The sequence below is a fragment of the Micropterus salmoides genome, unplaced genomic scaffold (assembly GCF_014851395.1).
Source record: "Micropterus salmoides isolate LMB-PRFRI ecotype aquatic unplaced genomic scaffold, ASM1485139v1 Ms_hic_scaffold_23, whole genome shotgun sequence".
Classification (NCBI taxonomy): Eukaryota; Metazoa; Chordata; class Actinopteri; order Centrarchiformes; family Centrarchidae; genus Micropterus; species Micropterus salmoides.
This window is the reverse complement of record NW_024041484.1, coordinates 21,421,508-21,434,278: the sequence shown is the minus strand read 5'-3', so window position 1 is coordinate 21,434,278 and position 12,771 is coordinate 21,421,508. Positions and strand designations below refer to the sequence as shown.

Sequence of the window (12,771 nt, the reverse complement as noted above, 5' to 3'; positions counted from 1 at the left end):
ACTTAAATAATTAAAGACACACAAAGAGATAAAACACACATCAAACACAAACCCTTTTTGTTTTAATTTCACCTTTAATAGATAGAGCCCGCCTTGTGAGAGGAAAGGCCACATTTGGTAACGATTCAAAGAGACATCACAAGACACCAACAAAAATAAACCTGCCTCAGTTAACTGTTGATGAAATCCTCAGTCTCTCCTGCAGGTTTGTTTTTCTGTCTGCTGCTGTCAAACTTTGGAAAAGGCACTGCTGAGGTCTGCGCTTTCAGACCTGAGCTCAAAGGCCAAAATTCAGCTAAATCTTTCACTTAAATAAGCCTTCTATTGACTTTAATCTTGACTCGACAACTGGTCAATTTATCGTTATAAACAATCTTTGAGATTCATCTTTTTTTCCAATTCTAAAAGACGACAATAATTTGGGATTTTTGCAGCTCAGGTCTGAAATTAAAACCACCATTTTGTCTCCATCAAGTGCAGAGCAACAGAGTGAACTTTGTGTTTTCTAGCTCACATGCTTGTGAGGAAGTCATCATGCGAGAAACACCTGATGAACAACAAATAACAAAAACAGCATAATTGTAAAATAATAATAATATCCGTAAATGGCAGAAGAGCTACAGACAGATCTTTGGCTTTTAACATTACAGGCTGCTCAAACTAGACACACAGATCGCATGAAACTGAAGAAAACTGACCCCAAGAGTCAAACACTTTTTCAAACGTCTACTTCTAAGGTCAAGAATGAACCTTAAAGCCAATCGTTTACACGCTCTAAGACGCTAGTTATGATTGAACGGCCTTAAAACAAGATCTTTGAATACATACCAGGTATCATATATCAACTCTTCATTAACACTACTGGCCCAAAAGCTTTTCATAATAGATATATTGATCAACAAGCCTAATTTATATTGTATTATTAGCAGATCTGACCGCATTTGAAAAGCACAATTTGTTTTTAACCCATCTTGTCAGCATATTCACTCCAAAGATTATTTTCCAAATGCAGTCTGACCTGCTGTTATAACTAGGATTATGCATGCTTTAAACGGCACAGTAGTGTGTACAGTAAGCACGTATGTAGAGACGAACAGGAACACATGCGAGAGTCGAGATTCAACCAAACATTTCACAGTCTACAGCTAACTCAGAGCAAAAACCATATGGAAGCTCTTTGAGACCAAAAAAAAAAAAAAAAAAAAAAAAAAAAAGCATAAAAAAATAAAATAAACATCATCTCACTCTGTACTTGTTAAAAAGTGGAGTTTAACAAGACCTTTCAAGACGAGAGTATAGTGTATTAGATGTTAGGATAAAGTGTGATGGCTGAAGTTTGCAGATTAAACAGGAGAAAAAAATAATCATAAATCAAAAACCCGTCGTCCCTGAATTCAAAGTTAAAGTGCCCCAAAACAATTAATTGATACAACTAGTCTGGTATGATGTGTTTTACCAGCTAAAGCTGTTTATCAGATACACATACAAACAACAACATGGGATGCATTAACTGTTTCCATGCAGATTTTTGCATCCTTTTAAATTATATTATACGGAAACCAAGAAAAGGCCAGAATAGTTTGAGCTTCATAATTGACTGAATACCTATGTAGTTTGAATTCCCACCCATATCCAATTGTTCATTTCACGTTTTGCTGATTTTTAACTTTAAATTTTTTATCCTTTTTGATTTTATAACTGGACTTTAAATCTGATAATAACCAATTAAAAATGCTCTTCATTCAGGGGTATTTAAATTTAAACATTTAGTATTCAGGGCCACTTCCATAAAGTTTGGGTACTGACAGAATAAAAAAGTAATAATTATTATTATTATTATTTTTTTTTTTTTAAATGGTCCCGATACAGGTCAAGCTCCAAAAATGCTGGATCCTTCATTTCCCATAATGCATCTTAATTTCTGCTAAAACATCATTCGGGTTATTTTCCATTTATTATTTCAACTCACGATGAATTAACTGAACTTAATACATAAAATTGGATCCCCTTTAAATGTCACAATTAGGTATTCAGTTGCTTGTAAGACTCAAATCCTTATGGCCTTTTTAATTTTGCTTCCATAGATTTAACCCAGTGTTTGATAGTAGAATAGACTAGGGTTAAACCCCCCTTTAAATAAAACTCTTAACTATTTGTTTTTCCCCTCTAGTGGGAACAGGCCTCCAATATATTTTTGCTCCAGGCAACACCACAAAAATATATTTGGTTATAACAAAAACATTTAAATAAATCAATACATTTGTTTGACACAGATATGAGAGAATAGTTGCAGTATTCGTCCACTGGATGGCGGTATTGTACAACAGATTTCTACAGAAAAGCACCGTCAGTTTGACTTCATTCAGTACCTGCAGCTCAAACAATACATATTTTTAATGACTAATGATACATTTTAATAGTCTGAATTAAAGTTTTGGTTGTCCAAATGATTGTCTTGTGATTTATCTTTACTTGTTTGTTGTTTCTGACTAACTGCTAATTCAAAAAGCAAAAAACAAAACAAAAAGAACTATATAGAAAACAAGCATTTTTGGTCTCTAAGCCATAAATGATCAATTAAATATACTTAAAGAAGACATTGCATATTTAAAGGCAGCTATTTACCTGTAAAACCACCAACAGCCTTTCATGCACCCCAACTGCACAAAACTCACCTTTTTCTAACCTTCGTTTACACTTCGTAATGCATAGCTTTCTTAAATTTTCTGTCTTTCCGTCCTTTATTTTATTCTCTTCTCTGTACTACCATCCTTTCTGTCTTTCCTTGTTTCCCTCTAATATTTTTCCTTTTTATCCACCAGGAATAAAAGACAAGGAGGAGACAATGCTGCGCTTTTAAACTTGAGATAAGAGCACATAAACAGTTGTTTAAAATGAACGCCTGCCGACAGACATACAGGCCGGAGAGCTGCACAATGCAGCCGTTTTCTGCAGCTGTCAGCACTTGCAGACCTCCTTTTCTCTCAGCTGTGGACTACAGGAGCTTTCATAAATGCACAGAGTGAACAAGCAGGTTGTTTGAGGAAAATCCCGTCATTGTCCTCCAGGTTATGGTCACACTGCTTTACTGCTCCTCTGGCCTTTTAAAAACCTTCCCAACATTTAATTTTTATCCAATACTTCCTCTGAACTTCTCAGTCAACTTACAGAAACCACTCAAATCTCAATCCTCCCTGCTCTAAACATGCCGGGTCAAAGGTCAGGGGTCAGGTCTATCCAAACTACGTCAGTCTCTCCAGGTCATGTTGCATCGAACTCAGCTGGTGGAGTGAAAATGCAAACAAAGGCTTTAAATCCAACCAGTTTGTCTCAATCGTTCTTACTTGTCTTCACAACAAGAACTGAATTTCTTCCCGTGCTCACACGCCTCTATTTCACTCTATTATTTTAGTCTTTCAATAAAAACCTTTCCTCTTTGATTATGTGTTATGTCTGTTTTCAGTCACATTAAATCTGAAATACATCTGTTTTCATATCACTGCACCTTCGTCTACAACATTCAGTTCCGTGCCAACCTACTATGGAGTCTGAAGTGTGCCAATAATAATAATAATAATAATAATAATATCTTAAAAAATAATAAAATTTGAAATAAAATTATGCATTAAAAACAGAAAGTCGAATGTTAATAAATATAAAGATATTGTCTTTAAATTTCACTTCTACATTGTATTCGTAAAAGCAGGAAAATTATGGAAATTAGAGTTAATGATTTAACATCGCATTTGCCAATTAACACATTTGTTTTGTTTTTAATTGAATTGGTGAATCAATTTTAAATGAGCCGTATAAACTGGTATTTTTAGTTTTTCTGTCTCCTCACTAAATAAAAATTAAATGTTACAGCAGGAGACAAATTATTTATGAATGAAATATCAAAATGTTTAAGGGCTTTTTACGTGTTGCCCCAGGGGACATAGTCTGTTCTGTTATTTTATTGTTCATTTTGCAATCTTTATGTTATATTAAAAGCAATAAAAAGTAAGTAAAACGAAAAAAGAAATCTTTTTAGCTTTTATAATGTAGTTTTACAGTATAGTCGTTGGCACACCTGAGACTCCATACCTTCATCCAGCCACCTTGTTCCTTTGTCATCTCAGAAATATTTCTCAACTTTCAGGGTGATTCAAGCTAAACGCAACGATGGTCAAGACTTCTTTAATTCCAGGATTTTTTCAAATTTTCTTGTATTTCCATCATCTATATATAGCTACAGCTTGAGGGATGGTTTTTGATCTACATCCAGTGGTGTCTGATGCTCATGATGTCTGAGTATTTAACCTCTAGTTTGGATAAACTATTCTCCGTGTCTGTGTAAACATCAGATCGGTGCTCTGCCTTTGTAGGATAAACTAAAATAAGACTTTTTTTTTGCTTAAAAAACAACAACAAAATAAAAAGATAAAAAGCTTCACCCATATAAATTAAGAAAAAAAAATATTTACAGACCTTGAAACAAACAAATTAAATAAAACTCTAACTCAACATATGGCCTTGAGTCTTTCACAAGTTTAAAAGGATAAAAAAAAGGGAAACGAAGAGGAATCGGATAAACAGCATAAATTATGTGACAGCAGGACAGAGTGAGAGAAGAAGAAGAGAGGGATGGACCGAGAGAGGGCGAGGGGATGAATGAATATGGCACAGTAGAGTGAATCTTTGGTGTGAGGAGGCAGACTGCAGGCAGAAGTTTGACGTCTTTAATCCAGGCTGAATCAAACTCCAGCTGCGTCCGTCCAAATTTTGTCCGTTCATCCCTTTATTCACTTGTCCTTTGCTTGCTGTCTCTCAGTTTATGTCCAGTCCTCTTTATATCATCCCTCTTTCTGTCTGTATCATCCCTTCTTCCAGGTGCTGGATCCTCTCTTCTCACATCCCTCTCTCTCCATCAGAATTTACACAATTATCTCCTCTGAGGAGGTTAAAAAAAAAATAAATCACCTCCTCCGTTCCTCTGGGGGGCAGTAGTCCTGTTTTATAGAGTTCAGTCCTCTAAGAAGGCCCTCTGACCTCCCTCAGGGCCTCCTGCAGTCTCTGCCGGTAGGCCTCGTAGCGGCGAATCACCGCCACCTTCTGCTCATCCTCCTCCTTGTCGAGGATCCGCAGGAAGTTACACAGCTCAGGGATGGAAAATGCATCCCACTGAAAAGAGGAGCAAGCACCAAACTTTATTTACAAAGCAGATTTTTTTTTACAGTGTCTTGTTTGTTTCTTTTAGATGATCAAGTTATTGCTGCTTGATTGTATAGTAGGTGCGGTCCTTCCGTCTTTTATGCTTATGGACGTGGACTTTCCGTCTTTTTATTATTTATTTTTTCTAAATGATGATAATGAGAATTATTATGGTGGTAATTATAAAATATTTAAGGTGTTGTTGTTGTTAAGTAACGAGGAAAAAGCTGGAGGAAGAAGGACAAGGAAAGAAGGAAATGGGAAGAAGAGAGGGATATCAAAAAGTAAGAGCGTGGATAAAGCAGTGGATAAAAGAAAAGATGGAATGGAAAAGAAAGAAAAGTTACAAGAAGACGAGGTTTTGTGGAAGATTAACTGAAAAGGGAAGAATATGAGTAGAAATCTTCACAGAAAATTAAAAGAGGACAAGTTGAGCCAAGGATGGGTGCAAAGAGATATGGAAGACCATTTCTACTAGTGAAAGATTAAAAACAACGTGGAAAGTTTCATTGTAGACATAAAAATGCTTATGGTAATGGTTTTTACTTTACTTTACTTTAAAGTTTTGACTTATCATGAGCATTTTTATTTTATCATGACTAACCTTTCAGCTGTTTTTTCCTAGAGGAAATGGGCTTCCACATAAAGAGTAAAAGAAGGAAGAAAGAAAAGGAGAAAAGAGTAGAAAGAAAGAATGAGAGAGGGGGAAAAAAAGCCTGGGGAAGAGACTGTAAGTAGTGGAGGGGAAGAATGAGAAGAAAAGGAAGGAAGACGACGATGCGGAGAAGAAAGAGTGACTAACAGGAATAAATATTTAAACTGTAAATTGCATTTCAAAGGACAGAGTAAAGTGAAAAAGGCAGAGTAAAGTGTGGCGTTACCATGACTTCTCCAGTCTGTTGCTCTCTCAGTACGAAGCTGAGCGTGTCGCTGTCGGGTCCCGCCACCAGACGAAGAAACAACGGCTGCTCGCCATCCGCCAGCTTACACACATATACTGCAGGACACACACACACACATTAATTTAGTCAGTGCAGTACGTACGTTCCTTTAAACCACGTATATGCGGTTGCTGCAGTTAAATTTTGCTCGCTGTGTGTGTGTGTGTGTTTGTGTGTGTGGTTGTGTGTGTGTGTGTGTGTGTGTGTGTGTGTGTGTTTGTGTGTGTACATATAAACAGGGATTGTGGAGGATGAAAGGATGGGTGCGGCACATTAACGACCACAGTAATTTACAAAAACAGAGAGTGAGATCCAGGTTGTTAGACTCAACTGGCGTTACAGTGAACAAAGTATCAGAGCCCAGTGGTGGAAGTATTTTTATTTAATTACTGTACTTAAGTATTAAGTGTTTGAGGTACATGTACTTTAGTTGAGTATTTTCTTTTCATGCCTCTTTCTACTTCTACTCCACTACATCTCAGAGGGAGATATTGTACTTTTTACTTCACTACATTTATCCAACTGCTAAATTAAGCTTTTTACACACAAAACATATGAAGAGTTTATAAAATATGTTTTGCTATAAATTAAACTTCCCAAGAGTTTATACAAGTGCAGCTGAAACGTTTAGTCAGTTGACAGAAAATTAATTGCCATTTTTTGGTGATACTTTTCTGCACTTAGTAAATTAATTTTAATACTCTAAGTACATTTTCATGATTATACTTACATGTTTTTACTTAAGTAACATTTTCAATACAGTACTTTTACTTTTAACAGAGTTCATCTACAGTGTGGTATTAGTACTTTTACTTAAGTAAAGGATCTGAATACTTTGTTCACCGCTGTATAATAATAAAGAATAAAGCCGTTGTCTGTAAAGTTTATATATGAGCTCATGTACATATGAAGTCTACATACAGTAAATCTGTTGTCAGACTTGTGTCTAGACACTTTCTTTTACGAGCAGGCCAGACCAGGAGCTTATATATCGCAGCAGTAACTCACACACTTCGAAGTGGCGAAAAAAAACACCCAGAATCTCTATAAAAGTTTGGGGCAAAATGCTTAACAGACATCAAACAGGACCTAGAAACAAATTCAATAAATTCACATCATGTTTTATAGCATAAGGCTTATAAAGTCCCATTTTTTTTTCTATTCTTGGAGACGCTACATAGACTGAAAAATAATACTGGATGCGCACCGACCCTGCAACAGCTGTTGATTCATACAGTTTGTGTGTGTGTGTGTATTCCTGGTGAGCTGTTGATAGTGGGAGAGCCCTGTGGAATCCAACAACCAGCAACATGAGGGCGAGGCATTCAGAAATACACACACACACACACACACACACAGATCATCGACACTATGTCTGTGCCAAAGCATTTGATACAGAGTTTGGCATGAGTGGCATGAAACAGTCTCCAGCCCTGACGCTTTCACGGTCTCTCACACAAACACACACACACATACAGTTTGAGAGCGGGCCTCAGTCTTACCCTGCTCCTCCCTGCAATAGCGTTTGTACAGGGCGTATTTCGCCGGGTTGTCTGCGACTGTGAACTTGCTCAGCAGGGCGACGATCACCTGAACACACACACGAGAACACAACTTGTCAACAATGAGCTCAGAGACAGTTAAACCCTAAATGAGGTTGAACAAACAACAAAAAGCTAGTAACACAAACAGTAACATCACAATATAACTGTACAACGTTATCTTTCATAATATGTCAATAGGTCAATCTGATGGACGTCGAAGGGCGGGACATATCACTATCAAAACGACGGTTGGCGTTTGGTCCTATCTGATCAAGCTACACCCACACTTCTCCTGATGAAGCAGATTGTTAGACAAACAATATGCTACTTGATTTCACCTTCATTATTGTGAAGTCATTTTTATCTACAAAGATTAGACAAAGGTTTAATGTTTTTAGATACTTTAAACAACCATTAACCAACACTACAGCTAATCTAGCTAGCTAATAAAATAAAAAGTAGTTATGAGTTATAATACAAACAAGGTGTCCTGACATAACAAAATAACGAGACAAAGCCAAACATCATTAGCATTTCATCTCTGGAGTGCATTATTTTCAATAACAGAACACCTCAGAGTCTATTATTAGGTTTGCAGCATAACTCGCACCATTTACTACAGGCAAAAAGAGAAGGTGTGCGTTCAAATCATCATCTTATTTGTGGTTAGTTTAACCCGTTGTTAGGTCGGTTTCATTAATGTGAGTTTATGTGGAACAGAAGTACTGTTGCTATTCTCTACCTGCAGTAAAAAATACATTTAGTTTAGAGCTGTTGTTAAAGTTTGGACAATAACTATGTTAGTTTATTTTGGATCTGTAACTGTATTCCTTCCATATCTTTTTTGTCTAGTGTTTTTTTAATGAATTTCATTTCCCCCACAGTATTAAAAATTGTGTTAATGCATTTATTTGCCTTATTTGAAGCCCTTTGAATAGTGTTTGAAAGGTACTTTGTAAGTATTTGCCCACTGCGTTCCACCTGGATATGTATTACGTGTCCTGTTAAATGATTTTAACAGACACCTGACAGCCAATCAGAAACAGTATTATCTGTGCCTGTGGTTTACTGGTTTACTCAATCAGTTAATGTTAAACAACATGTGAGAGAACTGACTGAAACCAATCAAGTTTTTAATAAAACTTCAGCCTGCTTCCGTTAGACGCCGACTTCAACCCACATGTCATCAGATCCTAATTAAGTTGTGCTGACGCTGTGTGTGTGTGTGCATGTGCGTGTGTGTTAGCCACCTGTCGGACTGTGTTATTGGAGCTAATGTGGAGGGTGTTGGTGACTCCTCGGGGCAGATAGAATGCCTCTTCCACTAATGCTCCTCCTGCTCCTCTTTGGCCCCCCCGCACCGTCACCGGCCTCCTCAAGTCCATCTGGACCTTGATGAAACCAGTATACACACCAGTATGATGATTCTGAGAGAGAGAGAGAGACAAACAGAGAGCGTTACGATCGTATGTCCTGTACAACCTGCTTTGGCAATACTGTACTCACTTGTGATCAGACCAATAAAGAAAATATGAATTTGAGAGATTAATGTACAATTTTTGACTTTGACAATCAACATTCATGTATCAAACTGTATTTTCATTCGACTTGTTTCTGCAATTGATTCCTTGTACTCATTTTTAATATCTAATATATTAATCTGCCAGTGATTTTCTCAATCAAGAGATTACTCATTTTGTCAATATACTGGGACAAAATAGTGAAACATTTAATTTATAAACTCCCATTGCCCAAGATGAAGTGTTAAAAAAGTCCAGAGATACTCAGACATGAGAGAAAATCAGCAGATCATCACATCTGAGAAGCCATATGCAGTGAATGTTTTGACTTTAATGGATTCATTTTCTGTCGGTCAACTAATCTACTAATCGTTTCTACGGTTTATATACAGTATTTAGTCATCAAAATCTAATTCTGTAGCTAGGGCTTTAATGTCTGGTTTTCATTTTTATCCATTTAGTTTGTTAGTCGAGCTTTATTTGGTCAGGAAATCTCAAGATCAACATCTGCTTTTGCAAGAGAGACCCAAGAACAAATCACATGTACACAAGATCACAACAACAAAAGTCCATCAACTCAAAACAACCACACACACACACACACACACACGTTCCTGCCAAAAACTAACAATAATCAAATATCTAAACTGCGACTGAGGCTAAATCTAAATAAAAATCAGGTGCTAAAATTAAGACTGGAGAATAAAATGCATCAACATCAGACTTGCAGGTAAAACAGTCACCACCAAATCAGACAAAATTAAAAACTTACAACAGGTTTTTATTCAGTTAGCTGAATTCAAAGTTTCCTGAGGTACAGTGTAGTATGTGCTATATGATCGCTCCAGTTCACCCAGTAAGCCCATCCTGCAGGACAGATGGCCCCTGACAGAGGAAGAGCATCTTAATCTCATTACTCCCATGCGGTGCCTTGAGGACTGTGCATGCAAGTGTATGTGTGTGAAGGAAAAACGAGTACAAATGGAAGTCAGGATGACAAAGAGAAACCCGTGGCATAACAGAAGGAAATGCAGAATTAGAAAGAAAGGTGTGGGTTCATGTCTCCACGCTTCACGTAATGATACTCTCAGCTGTAACGTTCAACATCCAACAGGTGTAGAGCAGCAGGTTTCAGGGCTGGATTAAGTTTGAAAGTTGTAAAATGTTATTATTATTATATATGCTTTCAATCCCCAACTTCCCCTGTAGAGAAAATGCTTCGGAGAATTTATATTTTTTCCCATATCGTACTATCAATTTTAAGGTATCTAAATGTTCTTATCTGAGAGTACTGAACATCTGCTTCACCAACATTGCCAGTTTGAATACAACTTCAGTCAACTTCCACGCTGCCAAGAAAAACACTGTGGGGGAGAACAATAGCAGGAATAGCATCACATCACTCTGATGTGACTGCTGAGGAATGCTGGGAGCAGGAGGAAGGCAGCGTGGATGTTGAAACCTCAGCAAACCAAAAATATTGAGATTTAAAGCCTGCACGACTCAGCGTGTTTGGACATCACACCTGTTATATTAACATATTTCTTATATTAGAAACAGAGCACAGCGTAGATAAAATACTACCTTGTACAATAGTTTTTATGCTTTTAAAAAGGAGAAACAAGCGCAAATTAACACGTAAGCTGATCCAACGGTGTGCACGGAGACTGACGTCTTTCAAAAGTGCAAGATAGCACGTTCTTCTGCCTAAATTAATATGCACTTAGGTTTCAGTTTTATTGTGCAAAGTAATGGGAGGGTAACATGCAAATACATGTATTTACTACACTCAATGTGATCTAACAAGACTAAAAGCAATTTCATGTGACTGCAACAGCATCTGCATTTAATCCGTTTGAAAGGAATGTGCTTTATTGTTGCCATAAGGAGACACAGCCGTAATGAAAGAAGACGTAGAGAAATTAACTATATTAGATAATATTATTCTGTATCCAATGTGTAGAAATAAAAATATTTTATTTTATTTATTCGATGAACTATATGAATTGAATTGTTTGTTTGTATTTTCCTTTAGCTTTGGCAATACTGTTGTATTAACATTCATGCCAATAGACAAATTTCGTTTCTCCGTGAGATGGAAGAATCTAGAAAGTTGCGTGGCGCTGCGGAGAGCCCCCAGCTGCAGTAGTACATGGAGCGCGACTAAAATTCATCCAGCCAGAGGGAACGGTCACCAACTGTTCACAACGCGCCGGTCGTAATACAGGAGATCGCGGAGCGACCGGGCACGCTGCGGACGGTCGGGGATCGTTCCCTCTGGCTGGATGAAGCACGATCTGCTGGCATTTCCTCGCTTCCTAGTTTTTCAGGTGTGTTGTCCCAAGTACTTAGTGCAATCTTAGCCAGGACGAGCAGGTACAGACGATTTCCACATACTTGGGACTGAATGAAACAAATCAAGGTTTTTACGCGGTGGCTGCTTTCCCTCCCATGACTCTCCATGGCAGAAACCATTAAAACACGCAAAACACTCATTTAAATACTGCCAGCTCCATTGTGTTTGAACCTGTTGTCATCTACACAATTATTCTTAGTTGATCACCCATAACAGGTACTACAATTATAATATTTTAGAATGCACACGCAATTTAGTACTCTTTATTCAGGATGTTAGTAAATCTGGCCTTATGTGTGTTTGTGCACATGTGTGTGGTCCACTCACCAGTGTCATTTTAAGGAGGTCTGTGGTCAGCTTGTTGTACTGCTCGACCTTCTGCCTGATTTCCTCCCTGCTGAACTCTGTCCGCAACTCTCTCTCCTTCTCCACATCCTGACGAAGAGAGCGAGAGAATGAAAGGAAACATGATAAGTAACAAATCAACGACGATCAATAAAACAACACAGTCTCTGTTTGCACAATAGCAGCAGGGAAACATATGCAGAGATAGAGTTCTTCCTTATAGAATCAAGGGTCTAAGAATAGAGGGTGTATATGCAGTTTATATTTATTTAGTAAGCATTTATTTATATTTACAGACATGACATAACCTTTGACACACATTTAACAAAAAGTATTCTTTATGTCCATAACTGCATCTCTTTGTGCTCTCCTTGATGATTGTACTGTATATGTCATTATTTATGTGTCCACAATAAATAAATGTCTTATTATTATTAATATTATACAGGCCTGTGTTTTATTTTCTAATTTGTTAAGATTGTCCATTTTGATCGGCTGATTTTTTTTTCTCTACTCTACATAATGTTAGATAATCTATGCAAAAAAGATTAATAATGATATTTGCTAAGTTCGTGCATGCAAAGTTATGTTCTTTTGTGATTGCAGAAATCCTGCTAGACAGTTTGTGTCTAGTTGTTAAAGGGTAATTTCTGTATTTTTCATCCTGGACCCTATTATCCCCCTTTTTTTTTTTAATTACCATTTTTAATCACTGGAGTCTGGTGGCTTTCACAAGAGCAAAAATCTTCAGTCACATAGACACAAAAACATGGGAAAAGTTACGCTTTACAAGATGACCAACAAAATTGCTTTTTATAAATCCCACTGGGTAAGTGTTAAACAAATTTTCTGACTCTATAGTGGTGGTATTG

General features: G+C 37.1%; 1 protein-coding gene across 1 annotated transcript in view; it reads right to left on the bottom strand.

The window, feature by feature from the left end:
* Positions 1–54: 54 nt before the first annotated feature.
* The window catches only part of rassf3 (Ras association domain family member 3), an 82,767-nt gene continuing 70,050 nt past the window's right edge, over positions 55–12,771 (bottom strand). Inside the window, exons 3-7 of the mRNA XM_038738577.1 lie at positions 11,882–11,989; positions 8,929–9,105; positions 7,637–7,724; positions 6,075–6,190; positions 55–5,163 (exon numbers count right to left, since the gene is read on the bottom strand). Of these exons, the coding sequence (XP_038594505.1) occupies positions 5,014–5,163; positions 6,075–6,190; positions 7,637–7,724; positions 8,929–9,105; positions 11,882–11,989 (639 nt within the window). The 3' untranslated portion in view covers positions 55–5,013. The remainder of the gene's footprint in view (positions 5,164–6,074; positions 6,191–7,636; positions 7,725–8,928; positions 9,106–11,881; positions 11,990–12,771) is intronic.